General features: G+C 41.1%; 2 protein-coding genes across 4 annotated transcripts in view; both read right to left on the minus strand.

Annotated features, from left to right (window-relative positions):
- dnah5l (dynein, axonemal, heavy chain 5 like) overlaps positions 1 to 9,785 on the minus strand; it is a 58,899-nt gene extending 49,114 nt beyond the window's left edge. For 2 of the 3 annotated variants that reach the window (XR_015775308.1, XM_088071720.1), the window contains exons 1-11: positions 7,830 to 9,785; positions 6,660 to 6,900; positions 5,739 to 5,842; positions 4,882 to 5,070; positions 4,446 to 4,520; positions 3,250 to 3,339; positions 2,518 to 2,589; positions 2,138 to 2,239; positions 1,191 to 1,377; positions 684 to 849; positions 51 to 144 (exon numbers count right to left, since the gene is read on the minus strand). Coding sequence is in view for 2 of the 3 variants with exons in the window: in XM_088071720.1 (XP_087927846.1) it covers positions 51 to 144; positions 684 to 849; positions 1,191 to 1,377; positions 2,138 to 2,239; positions 2,518 to 2,589; positions 3,250 to 3,339; positions 4,446 to 4,520; positions 4,882 to 5,070; positions 5,739 to 5,842; positions 6,660 to 6,900 (1,320 nt within the window). In the remaining variant the exon portion in view is untranslated. Of the gene's footprint in view, positions 1 to 50; positions 145 to 683; positions 850 to 1,190; positions 1,378 to 2,137; positions 2,240 to 2,517; positions 2,590 to 3,249; positions 3,340 to 4,445; positions 4,521 to 4,881; positions 5,071 to 5,738; positions 5,843 to 6,659; positions 6,920 to 7,829 lie in introns of all 3 variants that reach the window. The other variant, XM_088071721.1, reaches the window with a different exon arrangement.
- A 48-nt stretch (positions 9,786 to 9,833) lies between these two features.
- Positions 9,834 to 19,254, minus strand: LOC121938298 (protein NLRC3-like). Its single transcript, XM_088071734.1, is given in 9 exon segments — positions 9,834 to 10,522; positions 10,524 to 10,554; positions 10,681 to 10,854; positions 11,268 to 11,444; positions 12,084 to 12,260; positions 13,872 to 15,732; positions 15,937 to 16,172; positions 17,864 to 18,013; positions 18,355 to 19,254. Coding segments are annotated over 8 exon segments (2,835 nt in total). The 5' UTR covers positions 17,995 to 18,013; positions 18,355 to 19,254; the 3' UTR covers positions 9,834 to 10,474.
- Between the last annotated feature and the right edge of the window lie 1,046 nt (positions 19,255 to 20,300).

Here is a 20,300-nt window from a genome sequence, read left to right on the forward strand (position 1 = left end):
CAGCTGTGGAGTGAACTCCAGATCAGACTGCAGCAGTTTCGGAGGCTGACCAGCTCTCTCCAGGCTCGTAGAGTTCGAGACTTGGTGACCTGCAGAACTCCCAGAGTCCTTTTCACCTGAGGACGCTTCACCTCCTCTATCAGACTGACACACACACACACACACACACACACACACACACACTTATGTCATCATTACTGATGTTACAAATTGGTGCATAAATGTGAAAACATCAAAAATAAATCACAATCAGCTAAAATAATTGCTTTGAAAATAAAAATATCAAACAGAAAATGTGGCATCTGGAAAATTAAAATTGAATGTTTCATGGTCTAACAGGTTAACATATCCTGTTTTTTTTTCTCTCGTCTTGTTTTTTTATGTTTGATTTGATTGTTTTTTTATTGTTATGGTTGTTTACTCTGTTGTTTGTGCATTCACTGTTGATGCTTTTTTCATTGTATTATTATACTGCTCTATAAAATCAATAAATATATGTTTATGAAAAACTTACATTTACATTTTTTATTCATATGATTACAAAGTAATTATTTTAGGAATTAGACATTAGTGATACTGAGGAGAACTAAACGACTAAATATTGAGATAAAAGAGAAAAAAATCAAAAGAGAGATTTTATAAAAGAATAAAGAAGATGATGCTGAGAGCTCGCCAGTCTCCACCTGATGAAGGTGACCATGCGTCTCTTCCAGTGCTCCAGCTCAGCCGACGGTCCCACGTCGTCCGCCTCCTTCCTCATCTGCTCGCTCTCCGTCAGCGCCTGCTTGATCTGATTGGTCCACGATGAGACCACGCCCTCCAGGCGCTCCACCAGCTCGCTGTTATTGGCTGAGAGTGGACGCACAAACGCATAATTATTACGTCGACAGCTTTGGATGCCACACAGAAGCAGCCTACGATGCAAAAATCCCCCAAAACCCCATAATTTGTTAGTTATTATTATTATGTTTTTTTTTACATTCAAAGCAATGATGTAACAGCTGATCAATACACCACACAGTCTATCGATAACACGCTACCAATAAATATTTACCATAAATTCTGTGCATTTCCATTCAGATTTACATAATAATAATACAGTCTTCAACATTTTTGTGTTAACTTTGAAAAAAATGGAGCAAAAAGTTGTGAACATTAATAATTGTACTCGTCCTCGTCGACCCTCGTACCTGCAGCCTTGTAGTCCGCAGGGCTGCTCAGCTGGTCGATGGCGTCGGGAAGGTCGACGTGCTGCAGCTTGAACTTCCTCTCCATGCTGACTCTGGCTGAGCTCAGGTTACCGATGAAATGGTCCACTGAGGACAGGAAGGACTGGACGTCTGGACAGGATGCGCCGTCCTGCACGGAGCCCCACGTCTGGACACAGAATAAAGTGAAACTGCAGGCTGCGATTAGGCCGAGGACACGGCGGAGTGACCTTTGACTTTAACCACCAAATTCTGATAGCTTCATCCTTGAGTCCGAGCAGATATTCGTACCAAATCTTTAGAAATTCCCTCAAGGTATTCTTGAGATATCACGTTCAAAAGACTGTGACGAACACAATCACAGCGTCCTTGACTAATTGTTAAGGTGGATGTTTGTGCCAAATCTGAAGAAATTCCCACAAGACTTCCCACTTGAGATAGAAGTTTCACGAGAATGTGAGAGACAAAATCACAGTGACCTTAGCTTCCACCTTTGACCACCAAAATCTTATCAGTTTATTCTTGACTCAAAGTGGACGTTTGTGCCAAATTTACGACAATGACACAGATGAAGTTACAGTTACCTGTGACATCTGACCGCCAAAATCTTATCAGATTACTGTTGACTCCAAGTGGACATTTGTGCCAAATTTGAAGAAATTCCTTCAAGGTGTTCTTGAGATATCCCGTTCATTAAAATGACACAGATAAAGTAAACAAAAAACCTAATCTGTTCATCATGGAGTCCAAGTGACTGTTTGTGCCAAATTTGAAAAAAAAATCCTAAAGGTGTTCTGGAGATACAGTGTTCTCGAGAATATGACCTTGACTTTCAGTTTTGACCACCAAAATCTTATCAGTTCATTCCTGACTCACAGTGGTTGTTTGTGCCAAATTTGAGAAAATTTCCATGGCGTGGCGGTGATTACCTGCTGTGAGCGCAGAGCCGGTAACATGATGTCAGCCAGCAGAGTCTCCAGACCGTTCAGGACGCCGCCGTCGCTGCAGTCCAACATGCCGAAGTTCACCTCCTGTAAACAGAAACAGGAACTTCATGTAAAACACAGCAGAGTTATTTTATTAATACACGTGAAAAGTTTGCACTCTGGTGTCTTTAGCTCTTCATCTGAAAGTTTTATGGGTTCAAATATTATATAGTAACACTTATCACTATATTTAGGGTCAACTTTAATGTCATTTTTTACTTAAACTACAATATTATATACTTGAGTAACATATATTCGGTGTGTGCTGATCTAAAGCTTCAGCCTGGTTTGGTCTGAACGTGGCGGTGAAAGAAGCTACAGACCTGCTGGACGTTAGCGGTGGTTATCGCCTTGTCGGTGATTCTCAGGAAGAACAAACACTTCCCCTCTAAACGCTGGAAACACACAGAAGGAGAGTGTTAGGTTTCATGTTTTCATGACTGTAAATGTCTGCAGGAGGCGTTTAGTGTCGTCGTGCTGACGACCAACAAGCAGCACGGAGGATTTTCTTCCACAGTAACTCAGCGCAGAAACACAGAGTCGAGCAGAGCGACTGTCGTCTCTGAGGCAGGACAATGGTGGACGCTCAGCAGCTTTGTTCTGACAAATCTGCATTCATGAAGCATCTCGTCCCAATGCAAGTCAGGAGACAGCAGCTTTTGCTTGTGATACATGGATTAAAACAAGCCCACAAGTTAAAAGAGTATTTACAAAGCAACTTTAGTTTTTAAAGTTTAAATTTCCTAAAGAGTGCAAACGCCTCTCGGCTGCTGGAGTTTGAAATTATTCTTAAAAACGTTTTTATCTGACAGAGATGAGAAGGAAACGTAGCAGCTCAAACAACATTACAATAAGTGACAGACGGATGGATTAGACGGTAACAGAGTGAAACGAGATGATTAATCAGAGAAGTGGACCGTCTACATTTTACTTGATCGTGATTTACGAGTGCCGAGCCGACGCCCGATGTGATCTGGTGTTTAGACGGGAAACTCTAAAAAACGTCACTGAGTGTAAAATCAGGGTGTGAGCGAGGCACGAGCAGCTGATCCCACCTCAGAGCTCCCTGTGGTGAGGAAGAGTTTCCTGTCGGCCACGGCTGAAGCCGCCGCGTCCACAGAGGAGAGATGACTGGAGGACAGATTCTGCAGAAAAGAAATGATGGAAAAATGAGAAAATAATGATTAATAAAAGAGGAAAGACAGAAAGTGGAAATTAGAAAATGAGAAAAGAGATAATTTGATCTCATGATATCATGATAAAAAACAAACAAGAAAAAAACCCCACATTAAGCAGATGGAGGTTAATTTCCATCATCGGGATGATCATAAATATGCAGCAGCACCTTAAAACGCTGCTGCGTCACCGACAATAAAAGAGACTCTGCCGAAACACGCGAGATACGCACCCAACTCAGAAAATATAAAAGATCTTCATCAAGCATTAATCAGCAGAAACTACCAGACCATCGTCTCCACAACCAAATCCCAGACGTCCTGGACTGACTTTATCTAAATTAAATCAAACTAAATTAAATAACACTGAATTAAATTCCATTAATTGCATTCAATTAAATTACCTTAAATTAAATTAAAAAAATAGTTAAGTTACTGCTATAATATTAGCCATTTATATGCAAGAAATAAAAGGAATAAACTAGTCTTTTGATAAAGTTACACAATGTTTCACTGATAAGAAAACATGGAAATAATAAATCAATAAATAAATGATCAATTGTCAGGAGCGTGTGGTTCAGTGTACCTGTGAGACAGCGAAATACAATCCAGGATTTTTGAGCAACATGTTGATGTGTGAAAAGAGTTTGTATGCACTGCTCAGTTTTAAAATTTCAGCCTTTTTTGCATCCGTAACATTTCTTCCTTCAGAATAAGTGGAAAGAAAATATCTAAAATATACATATATCAACAAAACCTGTAATAGCTGTCTTATTTAAGTCATCAGCTGAGATGTTTCATAGTGAAATCTAGAGATTTTAATCAGGTGTTGACATTTTTTTGCGCTACAAAGAAAGTACATTTGAAGGTAAAATAAATAAAATAAATAAATGTGTCCTATTTGTGATGCAATAAAACTATTTTGTTTTTTTAACAGAATGTAAAGTAAGGCATATTTTAGCTGCATTTTAGGACTTTTAGCATATGTTTTTTATCATTGGGATGATATATCAATTATTTTAAATAATCATGACATGAACCTGAAGAAAAAAATGTGATGTTGCACATTTATTTACCTGCTTCACACTCTGATAGAAGAAAATCAGCTTCTTGGATCCGTTGGCAGCAAAGAAATCATCGATCAGACCGAACTGGAAGAACCAGACGGAAGCGATCTGAACATGGAGCCGTGTTAGAGCAGGCCTCCTGCAGCTCACAGCGAGTCAACTAAGACTTTTCAGGACTTTTTCAACGACTCACGATGAAATTTAAGACTTATTTTCACAAAAAAAGAGTTAGGGGGATTTTTTTGCCCAAATATTTGCTTTAATATAAAACATGACTTTTGGGAGAGAGCAATAAGTTACCTATTATTCTGAAATGTATCAATGCATTAGAAAAAACACTTTTAAGACTTTAGAAGATGAATTTATGACATTTTTAGACCAAAAAGGCATTATTTTTAGACTGACTAATTCATTTGAGGACTGTTTGGGGACTTGCAGACGTTACCTTGTCGTCGGAGATGACGGCGTCCTCCGCCTCCGCCTCCGGCAGCGTCCCGGCGTCCACCAACCTGCTGATGAGGTATTTGTGTCGGGCGTCCAGCGCCGCTCGTCTCTCCTCCTTCAGGGCTCTCGCCTGCTTCGCCATCTCTCTCCTCGCCTCGTTGGACAGCAGCAGCGTCCTTTTACCGGACACCTGGACACAAAGCAGTCCCTGAAGACACCCTTCAGGATTCTCACAGTTATGTCTCTGATCCTGGCGGTCAGAGGACGTGTTCATGCTGCGTCGATCACTGGAGCCAAAAGTCGAGTCAGTTTATTACTGAGCACAATGAAGACAAAAAATGTGGTGAAGCATTGACCAAATCTGGTCTACATGTAGTGAATATACAAGCAAACAATTCACAATAAAATGAAAACATACACAAATATAAAAGGGTAAATTCGAGCAGATTAATAGTTCGTTATTACAGAATAATACTGATTAACTAGGGGACTGTTCTTTATTTATCAGAGGAGGGGAGGTGGCTCCAACATGATGTGTTCAAGGACCATCAGAAATTAGACATTACAATTTTACAGTTTCTCTAAAAATCAGATTTTTACAGAAAATAATTGCCAGAAGCTCAAAAGAAAAGAAAAACTGCTCATTTTAAAAGAAAACATGGCTACCAAAACCCAGAAACTGGTAAGAATTTCTTCACCTTGTTAATACACACCTGAAAACTGTTTAATAAGAATGGGATTAATCACAATGTACTAATCAATCATTTGACAGCCTCATCATAATCACATTATGACGAGGCCCCTGCTGGTCATCAGACTGATGAGAGGTCCTTAAAATGACTTTTACTGTTTACTCACAGACGTGGCGGTGGGCGGGGACGGAGCGGCCGCCGGAGACGTCATGTGATTAATGGCTCTCTGGTTCTGGCCTCCTATTCGCAGATGTCCTCTGCCCGCCGCATCTGAGGATCGGAAACAGAGAAAGTGTGCGACACACAAAACACACTAAAGCTGCAAGCAGCGATCAGGGTTCAAAAACATTTTTTTACCAAAACTTTTCCACAACTTTTTCAGGACTTTTTGACAAATTTTAAAGCCCACACATTCTCTGAAATGACCATCGGTTCTTTTTCATTACTATATAACGACCTTTAGAAATATGCAAAATGTAAAAAGTAATGAAGTTGTCTTTTCATGTCCCGTGATGCCTTGTCATCTTGTGTCTTGTCCTGTCATGTCTTGTGATGTCGTGGTCGTGTCTCGTCCTGTCATGTCCCGTGATGCCGTGTCGTGTCTTGTCCTGTCATGTCCCGTGATGCCGTGCCGTGTCGTGTCTTGTCCTGTCATGTCCCGTGATGCCGTGTCGTGATGTGTCTTGTATTGTCGTATCGTGTCCTGTCCTCTCGTGCTGTGCTGAAGTAATGTGCATGCGTGACGTCACTGTTCTCACATGATCCGCGTATCAGCAGTTTACACGATGACAGAGGGGGCGAAGTTTTAAAAAAAAGAAAACACTCTGGAACCCAATTTCAAAAACTTGCGTTTTGAGGCCCTAAAACTGTTCAGGTGTAAACGAAAGGCCAAACCGCAACGAAAACTGAATGTTTCATGCAAAACAAAAAATGCTCCTGAGTAAACGGCGCCTCAGTCATCAGTCGTACTGTGACTCTTCGAGGTTCAGATTAGGATCACTTTAAGTTAAAGTGGTAGAAATAATATCAGTATGTTGGAGCATTAAGAGGTCAATAATAAAGAATGAATGAGTTAATGAATCCGTACCTCTGCGGAGGTGAAGCACAGGAGGTGTGGGTTTGGTAAAGGCTCTGTCTCCTCCTTCCTCCTCCTCCTCCTCCTCCTCCTCTCTCCTGCAGCCGTCCTGGACTTCCTGCCCTCCTGCCTGGAGCTCCGTGTCCGGGGAAGGAGCAGAGGTGTTCGGCCCAGGTTCAGAGCTGCCCGCTGGGGGAACGATGAGCGACTGTTCCCTGTGTGAAGCCTCCGCTGGAGCGTCTGGATCTGCCATCTGACAGCCAGGACATACTCTGGGATATTATTTAGAGTTGTTTATTTGACATTCATTTAGCACATGCATTTTAACGAAGCACGTACACAGTTAATGGAGACTTGATTCCTAATGTTTTTTCCTGATTTTTTTTAAAGAATGGGCTCTCCCTTTTTACGTATAAGCCTCTATCTGCCATCCTAGAAAATAGGATCAGGGAGTTAACCGTTTATCTGAAACTTATTTTCTGTGAATAAAAGCCTGAAAACATTACGACATCACAGCACAGTTCACCTATGACCTTTAACATATAAAATGTCATCACTTCATTTTATCCTGTTTATCATGATTAGCAAAATGAATTCTTGAGTTTTGGCCAAAACATGTTTTTGAGGTCACAGTGACCTTAGACTTCCAATCCAATCCAATCAGATCATTTTTGAGTCAGAATGGACGTTTGTGCCAAATTTCAGGAAATTCCCTCCTGTGTTGTTGGGGTTGAGTCCATGAAAGAAAGACAGACGCAAGATCAGGTTGACCTTGACCTATAATCACCAAAATCTGATCAGTCCATCAGAGTCAAAGTGTACGTTTTTTGCTAAATTCCCACCAGGTTTTCTCAAACTTTCACATTCACAAGAATGAGACAGAAACAAGGTCACATAGACCCTGAACTTTGACATTTTCAACTAAAATCTAACCAGTTCATTGTTAGGTCCAACTTAATGTTTTTTGTCAAATTTAAATTTGAGAATTTGTGATATTGCTTTCACAGTAACAAGTGAAAATAAATTATTCACTGAGACAAGTTGGTCACAATCTGGATGATTGTCTCACATCACAAACTGTAAATCATCACAATGAACGACCCGAACCGTCAAAGTGCCCTCGAGCCACAGAGTGAATCGCTGAGGCTGCTGGTGTAAAAGAGGGAACGAGCGGTGACTGACCTGTGCGCCGTGAGTGTCCGAGTGTGAGAACGAGTCACTGCTGCTCCGACAAAAAACAACAACTCTGAAATAAGCCAGCGGGTCACAGTCAGAAGCCGAGTGAGACTCTGAGACAAAGACAGAGAGAGGCAGTGAACTCAAGGCGTCAAATTAAAACTGGCTCTGCAAAGGAAAAGTTTGACTGTTGCCATGGGAGGGGTGTGTGTGTGTGTGTGTGTGTGTGTGTGACTCAGCAACTAAACACAACAAAGCTGCCTCCTTTGTGTAAAAGAAACCAGGAGAGACAGTTTGTGTTAAACAGTGCAACCTATTGTCCCACTTTTTTTTCTAATTACATTAAATTAGCAGACGCTTTGTTCCAAAGCAAAACACAACCAACAAATACCCGACTTTACCAGAGACGCTCTGGCTCTTCTACCACTTCCTTTCTCTTTGAACCTTGTTTTCCAGCAAACCAGCCCTGATTGCCACCAGTTTTGAGTGAATATGTTGTAATCAAGGACACATCATTAAAATGGACAATGTCACACATTTCCTGATGTTGCAGTTTTAACATTTCAAAGACAGCCAACCACGTGAATTCGGCATGACCTTGCAATTTTGTCCAATCAAGTTCAAATTTATTTGTCACATGCACGATCATACAAATACAATGCACAGTGAAATTCTTATGTACCTGAACCAGTCAAAAACCACACACAATAAACAACAATAGTGCAGGCAGCGTACTGATCCGCTCAGCCCCTCTTTGCCCGTCTCTCGCGCTGTCTTTGTATCGTGAGACTGCTGCTGCACCTGGGACTGAACCAAGTCTGCAGCTTAAGGCAAAGTAGATTTAAGACTTTTTAAGACTTTATTGATGTAAAACAGGATTTCCTTTCAATAAAAAAACGTTACATTATGTACATCAAATGTTGAAAAGAAAAAAAACTTTTCAGAGTAGAACACATGTAAGACAATCAACATATTACATTATCATAAAAGCATCTATTTGGTTTGCCAACAGAAGTGTTTTCTGGACAATTTTTTGTTTCTCAATCTGCATGTAAAATTCTACTGTTTGGATTTCCATGATGACGAGTTTAATAAAAGGACTTTATTAAGTTATTTAACAACAAAATAATAATTATAATTAGTATTAATAACAATTATTACTATTTTGAGATTTCACAGTGCAATGTCAAAAGAAAAACACCAGTTCATAAAATCCAACATACTATGTCCGAGCATTTTAAAGATTTCTGAAAGAATCATTTTAGTCAGTTTAATAGTAACTAAGGTGTTATGCTATCTTGCGAGAATAATGTAATTGAGAGCCGGAGTCTGAGCAGTAGTTATATCACGGTGGGGGAGTTCCCACTGAAACACCCCTCTGACCAAGATTGGCTGGTGTAGCTGTCAATCATGGCAAAAAAAAAGACCCTTTTGTATAATTTAATAACTCATCAAAACCAAACTTACCATAAAAACAAACACTTGAACAAACATCAGGGTGATGAGGATGACCTTCAGAGACAGAAACCGTCTTTGGGAAACATTTATGAGACGTGTACTTTGAGTTTTTAGTTTGGCCTATGACCATTCAGTGACATAGAGGGGCGGGCTTTATGACCTATACTGCAGTCAGACACCAGGGGGCGATTGAGAATCAAAAGTTAATCCGCTGACGTTCGTTATTGTTCAGCCGTACAAGTTACAGTGTAAACAAGTTAACGGCAGTTCTCCGTCTTTTCACAGCAGAGACTCAAAGAAAGAGAGATTAAGAGGAACATAACCTGAGTGCAGCTCAGTGACTGTAATTTCAGTTATGCTGACATTAATCTGCAGAGTCACTCTGACTTCATCTGAACATAAAAACAGAAGAGACTGAATGCAGGTCCTGGAGGAGCAGAGGACGTGGAGGTCTCCGTGTGTTGAAGGACAGAGCAGCTCTCTGATCACTCTGATAGAGATCAAAACCATCTGATGAGAGAAAACACACAATCACATTTCAATGTTTCATCTGCTTAAACATTTTACTAACATGCAAATATGGAGTTTGTTATGAAAATATTTGGACAAAACATGAAGACACCTGGACAGATAGATACATGACGTCAAAGGCGGTTCAGACTGCAGAGTCCAGCCTGAGCTGGGACTACTGGACCTGACCTGGGATCACTGGATCTGAGCTGGGACTACTGGACCTGACCTGGGATCACTGGACCTGAGCTGGGATCACTGGACCTGAGCTGGGATCAGTGGACCTGAGCTGGGATCAGTGGACCTGAGCTTGGATCAGTGGACCTGAGCTGGGATCAGTGGACCTGAGCTTGGATCAGTGGACCTGAGCTGGGACTACTGGATCTGAGCTGAAATCACTGGACCTGAGCTGGGATCAGTGGACCTGAGCAGAGCCTCTGGTCTGTATAAAGTCCACATGTTACTGCTGTAATGATGCTGCTCTGCAGGCTTCAGTCACACTGATCTCAGATCTGTGACAAACATCAACTCATCAGCTGTTTACTGTTGAAAGACATCACATTTGACGGGTGGACAGTTTGTCTCTGTCCACGTTGTGATGCTGTCAGCTGTAATCCAGCTTTAGTTCCTGGAGACGCCGACACGACGACAACAGTCGTCTTCACGCCAACTCAAACACACCATCACAACCAGCTTCTGGCTCGTCTGATTGGCTGACTGTCGTCTCTGTCTATGTCTTTCTGTCACCGTTGTCCTCTCACAGCTTCACTGAGGAAAGCAGACGCTGAAACACTGCAGCTTTACAGGAAATACTGGATCTCTGAAACTAACTGGTATTAGGACAATCCTGCTGAAACCAGCACGGACCGAATCCAAACCGTCTACTGACCTCAGAGTCTTCAGTCTGCAGTCTGGACTCTCCACAAGATCAGACAGCTGCTTCACTCCTGAATCCTGCAGCTTGTTGAAGCTCAGGTCCAGCTCTGTCAGATGGGAGGGGTTGGACTTCAGAGCTGAGACCAGAGAAGCACAGCTGATCTCTGACAAACTGCAGCTCTGCAACCTGAATAAAGAATCACAGATGTAACTGTAGAAGACAATGTTCCTGCTGGAAATCATTCAGTGTTTAATAATGTTTTTATGGCCAAAACTCTAATCATAATTGCTATTTTTTTCTAATTTAAAACTTGAACTTTCAGTTTCAAATTTTATTATTCAATTGATTTTTTTTCATTTTGATCTGTCTCCATAACAATTCAACGATAAACTCTACATGTGACGCTAAAAAAATAAATGTTTAAATTCAGTTTGAAAATGAAAGTTGATATTTTAAAAACTCTGAACCACTGAAATGTGAGTTTTAATGTTATCAGATGTGATTTGATCATAAATATCAGCCTGATGTCTGCACTTTAGAGTCAACACAACTTTCACATCATATTAATCTCAGCACAGAAGTAAAAAATGGTGTCTGACCTCAGAGTCTTCAGTCTGCAGTCTGGACTCTCCAGAAAACCACACAGCTGCTTCACTCCTGAATCCTGCAGGTTTATGTTGTTACTCAGGTCCAGCTCTGTCAGATGGGAGGGGTTGGACTTCAGAGCTGAGACCAGAGAAGCACAGCTGATCTCTGACAACCTGCAGCTCTCCAACCTGAATAAAGATTCACAGATGTAACTGTAGAAGACAATGTTCCTGCTGGAAATCATTCAGTGTTTAATAATGTGTTCACGGCCAAAACTCTGAAACTGATCTGAAAGTGAAAAAAAGAGATCTGAATCTGAAAACATAAAATCTTCAACTAAAAACAGACTTATAAATGTAAATGATATAAAAATAAAAATTTAAAACAAATATTTTGTTAAAAAGAATCAGAATTAAATCAAAATTATTTTTGAATTGAAATCAACCTTTTCCTACACCTATTTTTATTTTGAAAATGTCTGAATGTTTTTTTTTTATAATTCAAGACCAAAACTTGAACTTTCAGTTTCAAATTTTCTTTTTTCAATTTTTCTTTTTTTTTTCAAATTAACAAACCTTTTGGCCTTGATCTGTCTCCATAACAATTTAACTACAAACTGTCTATGTGACACAATAGAAACAATAAATGTTTAAATTCAGTTTGAAAATGAAAGTTGATATTTTAAAAACTTTGAAGCATTAAATGTGAGTTTTAATGTTATCAGATGTGATTTGATCATAAATATCAGCCTGATGTCTGCACTTTAGAGTCAACACAACTTTCACATCATATTAATCTCAGCACAGAAGTAAAAAATGGTGTCTGACCTCAGAGTCTTCAGTCTGCAGTCTGGACTCTCCAGAAAACCACACAGCTGCTTCACTCCTGAATCCTGCAGGTTTATGTTGTCACTCAGGTCCAGCTCTGTCAGATGGGAGGGGTTGGACTTCAGAGCTGAGACCAGAGAAGCACAGCTGATCTCTGACAAACTGCAGCGCTCCAACCTGAATAAAGAATCACAGATGTAACTGTAGAAGACAATGTTCCTGCTGGAAATCATTCAGTGTTTAATAATGTGTTGAGAGCTGAAGAAGGTTTAGAAAGAACAAGTTTAGAAAATGTAAACTCCAAACAGCTGAAGCCAACAGGATGCAGGTTAAAAGCTGTAAAATACACAAAGTGAAGAAGAGCTCTCAGTAATATTAAAGACAACGAGCTGCTGCTTCAATAAAGACACAGTGACTTCAGCTCTGAAACTCTGCAGCTCCACTGTTATTCTTTATTCGGGTTGAATGGCTGCATTCAATAACAGATGAAGATAAAAAATCATTAATAATCCAGTCAGATGTGTTCAGGTTTTAAATGTGTAGCTCAACATCACTGCGTCCTCTTCACTGAGCTTTTCCCTAAAATGAGCAGAGTGACTTTGTTATTGTGGATCATCATGAAGTCAGCTTCTCCCTCCAGAGACACTTCCACTCCCTCGGGTCCCTTCACTGTCATTCTTTACCTGTCCACCAGATGTCCTCATCTGTCCCGGTCACCTGTCAATGTCAACTTTTCAATAATGTTTCCACTTTCCAGCCTCTGTTAGCTGAATCCTGATCCAGTATCTGTCCCTGTCTGTCTGCACCTTTGTCCTTCCCCTCTGTCTCATTTGTTTTGGACTCGCTGCCTGTGCCAGAAAGCAAACATGTCTTCACTTTCTTCAGTAAGTCCTTGAACTGTCTGTCTGCCTGTAATGTGTGTGTTTGGGTCCACATCCTGGAACCTGACAATCAACCACTTGACTATAATTAGTGCTTAAAATTGTATTATTACAAAATGTCAAAAAAATTTCAAACATCAAAATATTCAGCACAATTATGACTGATGTGCTGTTTCTTTTCTCATTCATATGAATAGGCTGAATGTTCAAATTTGACACAAATTTAAGTTCTTTTAATGACTTTCAACATTTATCTCCTTATTCGTACATTCACTTAGAAACTCCAAACTTTAATCAAACTTAAAACTTGAATGTTCCACATCTTTTTACATTCAATTTCTACACAGACACACAACAAGGCTCAGAGAGCGGCCGAACACATAAAAGATCGCCAACAGATCACGGAACAAACCGACCAGAGTATTTAACAACAACTTACTCAACACTTAAATTAAACCATAGAGGGAGTTGGAGACCCCGGCCAAAACAAACAAAAGATGGGGAATCGCTGGGCCAACCGCGCAGTGGGCCGTCGTACCCAGCCCGCCCCCACAAACAGAAAGACCAGAAAGCAAAGACCGAAAACTGGGCTGCTGGTGACCTCCGATCCCAACCTGGGACTGTAAAAATACAAAAGGAAGCTCAACTGAGAGCCATCGCCCTGCTGGTCCTGCTGTTGCTGTCCCCGACTGCCGTGAATGACAAGTCTAGATACCGAGCGTCACCATCGCCCGGCCTTTTACCCCCCCTTTCAACAGTGTTGTTCCATGTTTGTACTGTAGAGACAGCCTGTTTCATTAAAAAGGACATCTCACTAGTAGTGGAATACTTCTTTCAGGAGTTTCCTGCTTTTTTGTGTATATATCTTCTAGAGTATTTAAAGCACTGTTGAGAACTTTGAACTTACCGAGCTTTTCTGCAGTTCCTCACAGCTGGAATCAGTCTCAGTCGTCCCTGGTCTGATGTGTTGTACTTGTTCAGGTCCAACTCATCCAGAACCTCCTCTGACATCTGCAGCATGTAGGCCAGAGCTGAGCACTGGATCTCAGAGAGTTCCTTCTCTGATCTGGTCTCTGACTTCAGGAACTCTTGGATCTCCTGATGGACTGAGTGATCGTTCATCTCCATCAGACAGTGGAAGATGTTGATGCTTCTGTCAGGAGAGATCCAATAACTGTTCATCTCCTTCAGGTTTCTGATGGCTCTCTGGATGATTTCTGGACTGTTGTCAGTCTGACCCAGCAGGCCTCCTAACAGTCTCTGGTTGGACTCCAGAGAGAGGCCATGAAGGAAGCGAACAAACAGGTCCAGGTGACCATTTTTACTCCTCAGGGATTTCTCCATGGCTCTCTTTAGGAAATCATCCAGAGATGGGTAATCATGATCACTGTTTCCAAAACGCTTAGAAATCTTTTGAAAAAAGGACTTTGACTTTGAGTCCCTGTGTTTGAAGTCTGTCCCCAGGAAGTCCTCCAGGACCTCTGTCCTCCTGTTGGTGTAACAGTGAAACACGTAGACTGCAGCCAGAAACTCCTGAACGCTCAGATGGACGAAGCAGTAGACGGTTTTCTGGAAGATCACACTCTCTCTTCTGAAGATCTGGGTACAAACTCCTGAGTACACCGAGGCCTCTGTGACATCCAGACCACATCGCTCCAGGTCTTCTTGGTAGAACATGATGTTTCCTTTCTCCAGATGTTCAAACGCCAGCCTCCCCAGCTTCAGAAGAACTTCCCTGTCAGCCTCCGTCAGCTCCCGTGGACTCGTCTCGCGTCCCTCATCATACTTGTGCTTCTTCCTCTTTGTCTGAACCAGCAGGAAGTGTGAGTACAGGTCGGTCAGGGTCTTGGGCAGCTCTCCTCTCTGCTCTGTGGTCAACATGTGGTCCAGAACTGTAGCCGTGATCCAGCAGAAGACTGGGATCAGACACATGATGTGGAGGCTCCTGGATGTCTTGATGTGTGAGATGATTCTGCTGGACAGCTCTTCATCGCCGACTCTCCTCCTGAAGTACTCCTCCTTCTGGGCGTCGGTGAAGCCTCGTACTTCTGTTACCCTGTCAACACGTGCAGGAGGGATCTGATTGGCTGCCGCGGGTCGGGAAGTGATCCAGACCAGAGCCGAGGGCAGCAGATTCCCCTCGATGAGGTTTGTCAGCAGCAGGTTGACTGATGACGTCTGTGTGACATCAGATACGACCTCATTGTTGTTGAAATCCAGAGAAAGTCTGCTTTCGTCCAGGCCGTCAAAGATGAACAAAACGTTACAGACGGCGAGCTCCTCTGCTGTGACCTTCTGTAATGTTGGATGGAAAACATGGAGCAGCGAGAGGAGACTGAACCGCTCATTTCTGATCAAGTTCAGCTCCCTGAACGAAAGCAGAACCACCAGACTGACATCCTGGTTCTCCAAACCCTCGGCCCAGTCCAGAGTGAACTTCTGCACCGTGAAGGTTTTTCCGACGCCAGCGACGCCGTTCGTCAGAACGACTCTGATGCGTTTCTGTTGGTCAGGTAAGGCTTTAAAGACGTCGTGGCACTTGATCGGAGTGTCATGGAGGGTCTTCTTCTTGGACGCCGTCTCAAGCTGTCTCACCTCATGTTGGGTATTAACGTCTTCGCTCTGTCCCTCTGTGATGTAGAGCTCAGTGTAGATCCTGTTCAGGAGGGTTTCACTTCCTGCTGCATCACTTCCTTCAGTCACACGTTCACATCTGCTCTTCAGACTGATCTTATGTTCGTCTAAAACCTCCTGCAGACCAACATCTGCTGAATGAGAAGAACAAAATTATGATTTGGTGAATTTGTTAATAACCAACATGAAATCAAGTAAATAACAAAAAAATGAATCCGTTTTAAATTCATATTTTTAAGTAAAATCTTTCATGCCTTTGCTGTAAAACACAACAAATAAACAAAGAAGAATCCTGTTTTCAGACATGAGGACATCAGCAGACAGACCTGCAGTCTTACTCTGCACAGTGCTGGTCTGACTGGTTCTCTGCAGTCCAGCTCTTGTTCTGGATCTTTCTCCACACTGAGGACAGCAGGAGTCTCCTGATGAAGCAGACTGGTCCCAGTATGAGGTGATGCACTGTCTGCAGAACCAGTGTCCACAGCTGGTAGAGACGGGATCCTTCAGGACGTCCTGACACAAAGTGCAGCAGGACAGCTGCTCCTCCACAGAGACACGTCTCCTCTTCTTCTCTCTGTGGGGATGAACACAGTCTTTATCACACATCACATCAGTGCTGCTCCACCTGAAGCTCGTACACTGCGTGCAGTTCTTTCCCTACATTTACTGTATAAGTGGCTCTGCTGTCCACATCCTGATGTTTCGAGATATACTTTCAAATTGTAATTACTGAGAAAAACTTTCAGAATCAGAGTCTACAGGATTACAGAGATATTTGGTTTTAATGAGTCAAAGTTGATGTGCAAATTATTTCCATGAACTTTTCGTATTTGGTACGAAAAGAACTTAGAGGATGAATTTCAGCATTATTAGCACAAATCAATGTGATTTTGAAGGTATTATGCTGATAGTGGACTATAATATTGTGAAAATATTAACTCATTATCAGGCTATGACCCCATTAATATCACCATTATACCATTGTTAATTAACAATACTCTGATATACTCATCTCATTGTTAGCATGTTATCATATTGTGGTTATTGACACTGAATCTCAGTCCAAACTGAAGTAAAAAGTGTAAATGTATGTAAATTAGCAAAAGCTGCAATTCAGGAATTATCACCAAGCCTCACAGTGGAACATTACTGACATCTGTGTTCTACGTTTTCTTCATACCAATAAACCAGTATTTGAGTTCATTGTTATTTGTGACTGCTTCAATCATATCACACATTAAATGGACTGTATTTGACAGTCAGATTAATAAACAGGAGTGACTGAATGACACAGAAAGTGAGTTAAAGGTAAAGTGGTGAGACAGCTCTTCTGTCTTGTGTTGCTGAGCAGAGAGCTTCTTTTAATTTGTGTTTTTTTAGTTAATGTCTCTGTTTCTGCTTTAGTGTCTCTACCTTCTTGTGTCCAACTAAACACTGCTGCAGATTTTACACCTGCTTTAGGAGACAATATATTTTAGACCCAATTTCCTCCCTGCAGTGATCAGTCAGAGAGCTGAGCTGACATTACAGTTTTTTAGGTCACTGACAAACTGTCAGATGAAGACGGCACAAAAAGTGTTCAACATCCTCGAAAGAGTTTGATATCTTCAGATATAAAACTTTCAGAGCATTGACATTTGGCAGCAGCACAGACAAAACTGTGCACAACAGGTTTAAATGATTGACAGGCTCGAACGGATTTCATATTTTTCATTACTGGTTCTTGATAATGTTAATAGGTTTGGGGAGTCTATTGGGTAAAATAAGCCGCATATCTTCCTCTTAATTTAAGCACGAAGGAAACATGGAAGGAACCAGCGTTTCCCATTAATAACCAAGACTATGACAGGCCGCCATAGTCTAACTCTTTTGGTTATTCATAGCGCAGCAGAAGCAGAGACGCAGTAGAAAACTAAAGTGATCGCTCTGCTGGGCTCTCTCTCTCTTACAAAAATGAGCAAATACCTCCTCTGATCTATGGATCTGATCAGCTGTGAGCTTATCAACAGATCAATTCTCCACCTCAGGAGTGACATTCAGCTGCAAAGGAGATAAAATAAAAACTCTGCCTCAAAGCATGTGGTGCATTCACAGACCCGCAAAAACTTCGAATATTAGAGTGACACCACAAATAAGTGCTCGAATTTTAGTTAAATCAATTTAAATGGAAACTTTAGGAAACAAACTCATTATTTATTAACAGAACAAAACACTGTCAGAGGAAACTGAAGGTGAGAAATATAAATGAGTCAGTAGTTGTCTTACTTTGTGTCTGAGGGTCCAGGTTCATTACTGAAGTTCAGAGGCTCTCCTTTAGACCGATCGCTCTTCACAGACAGACAGCCAGATACCAGAGACTCTGCTCTGTCCTCCTCTTCCTCCACACAAGCACTCATCTTCTGATCTGAAGTCAGCCTGACAAGTAAAACAGCAACACTGACTGTCAGCCATGGATGTATTATAACTGAGCTCACAACATTCAAAGGAAACAAGTTCCTACAACTCTTACATGAAAGACTGAGAAAACAAGAAGTAACACACACAGTGTCGAGCTCTCCACCTGCTCAGAGTTATTAAATCTGCTTGTTGTCTCGGTTACAGCAGTTTAACGTGTATTATTCAGTCAATTATGACTTTGTGTTGACAGATGAATCAAACTGTTCATTCTAACATTTCTTTCCTCTACAGTCCACAGAGACAAAACAGACTCTGAGACTTTAACTGTAAAATAATAAAAATGTTGAATAAACACTCACCCTGCCTCTGCCTTCAGGTTTTATCCATCTGCTCCGTCGACTCAAAGACTGAGTCTGAACCGACTGATCTATTATCAGTTTCACTTCTGTTTCTGCTCCTTCCCTCTTCATTTACGGGAAATCAGCTGAGTTTATGGCAGTGTGTGTAAGTGTGTGTGTGTGTGTCTGTATGTGTGTGTGTGTGTCTTTCCCTGTGTGTGTGTGAGTGTGTGTGTCTTTCCCTGTGTGTGTGTGTGCGCTAACACAAAAAAGCTTTGAAACATGTTTATGATCCTCTCTTCAACGGGTTGAGGTTAAGTTTTGATTAAAATGTTAGAAAATTATCTTCATGTTTAAATTATTGAATAAATCTATTTAGTTTGAAACTAAAAAAATGTTTTCTGCTATCATGAAGCATCCTGAGTCATACTTAGCATATCTAGCTCCTTATGAAGCCCCTTGAGTCATTCTTAGCCATATTTAGCCCATTAGCTCTTGATGAAGTATCCAGAGTCCTATTTAGCTGTATTTAGCTCGTTAGCCCCTTGGCTTGTTGTGAAGCCTCCCCAGTCAAACTTATTTAGCCTGTTAGCTGGTGATGAATCGTCCTGAGTCAAATTTAGCCGTATTTCGCCCGTTAGCTGGTTAGCTGGTTAGCTGGTGATGAATCGTCCTGCGTTTGTTGCCTTTGTCAAACGTTACTGAGCTTTACTGGGATGATCTCCAGCTTCCTCTCATCAGCCTCCTTTCTTCGTCTCTAAAAGCTCCTCGAGGGTTTCCTGAGGCTTCGTGTCCTCGCGCCTTTTTCCTCCGTAGAACCTTCTAGAAGCTTCCAGACAAACGGCGCGCGGAGCCGCCGGCTGCGCACAGTGCGCCTGCGCAGACAGACTGAAGGCTGAACGTTATCAAAGGTCCAAAACAAACATCCAAACTACATTTATATCATCATGAAATACTGATTTAATTCACCAGCAGGAGCTGAAGCTGCTGCAGAGAGAGGAGGTTTCTGCTTACAGCGCAGTTTGGGTCATTTTCTGACTGCAGTAAGGGACTGTTCGTTATTTATCAGAGGGGAGGGGTGGGGCAGAAAGGGGGAGGCATGTCAGATAATTGTTTTAAGTACTGTGAAGGGACTAATGTATTTATTTTGGGTGAAAAGAGGGGCATACAAATTTAAATGTTTTTATTTTGTACTTCTTTTATTGTAGATTTTTTAAGAAAACATATTTTTTTCTTCTTTTAAATGGTGGTGATTTTTCTTATTTGGTGATTTTTAACTTTTGTCTGTTTTTGTCTTTAAAAATACCTTTAGAATGATATCTATATATATCTATATATATATATATATATATATATATATATATATATATATTGTTTTTTAGGACATTTTTAGAATTTTAGGTTGTTCCCTTATTTTAGGACACACAAAGGATGCATCAGGACATTTTTATTTTCACATTTTCAGATATAGTTGCATTTAAGGATGTCTGTAGGATTTTAGGACATTTCTCATGTGTTGGGAAAATGTTCAGATTTTAGGATATTTCTAGAATATGGGACATTGCGAGGATTATAGGACATTTCTAGGATATATCAGGACATTTATTTTCATTCAGGTCATTTCTAATGTTTTAAGACATTTATAGAGTTTTAGAAATTTCTCTTACATGAGGACATTTTAGGACAATTCTAGAATTTTAGGACAGTTTTAGGACCTTGGGACATTTCTCCGATTTTAGGACATTCCTATGTGTTTAGGACATCGGAGGCTTAGCTAGGCACTTTTTAATTATTTTTTATTTCTGTCAACAAGCTCTAGCTGAAACCTTATGTATACTAAAAGGACGAAAACAATTCCCAGTGTAAATCTTTTTATTTTTATTGTCAATTAGAAAATGGGTTAGGGTTAGGGTTAGGGTTAGGGTTGGGCCACCAGGAGTCCTATCAGAGGCCCTAAGTTGAGGATC

Source organism: Plectropomus leopardus, chromosome 21, assembly GCF_026936395.1.
Source record: "Plectropomus leopardus strain MGB_pleo_1.0 chromosome 21, ASM2693639v1, whole genome shotgun sequence".
Taxonomy (NCBI): Eukaryota; Metazoa; Chordata; class Actinopteri; order Perciformes; family Serranidae; genus Plectropomus; species Plectropomus leopardus.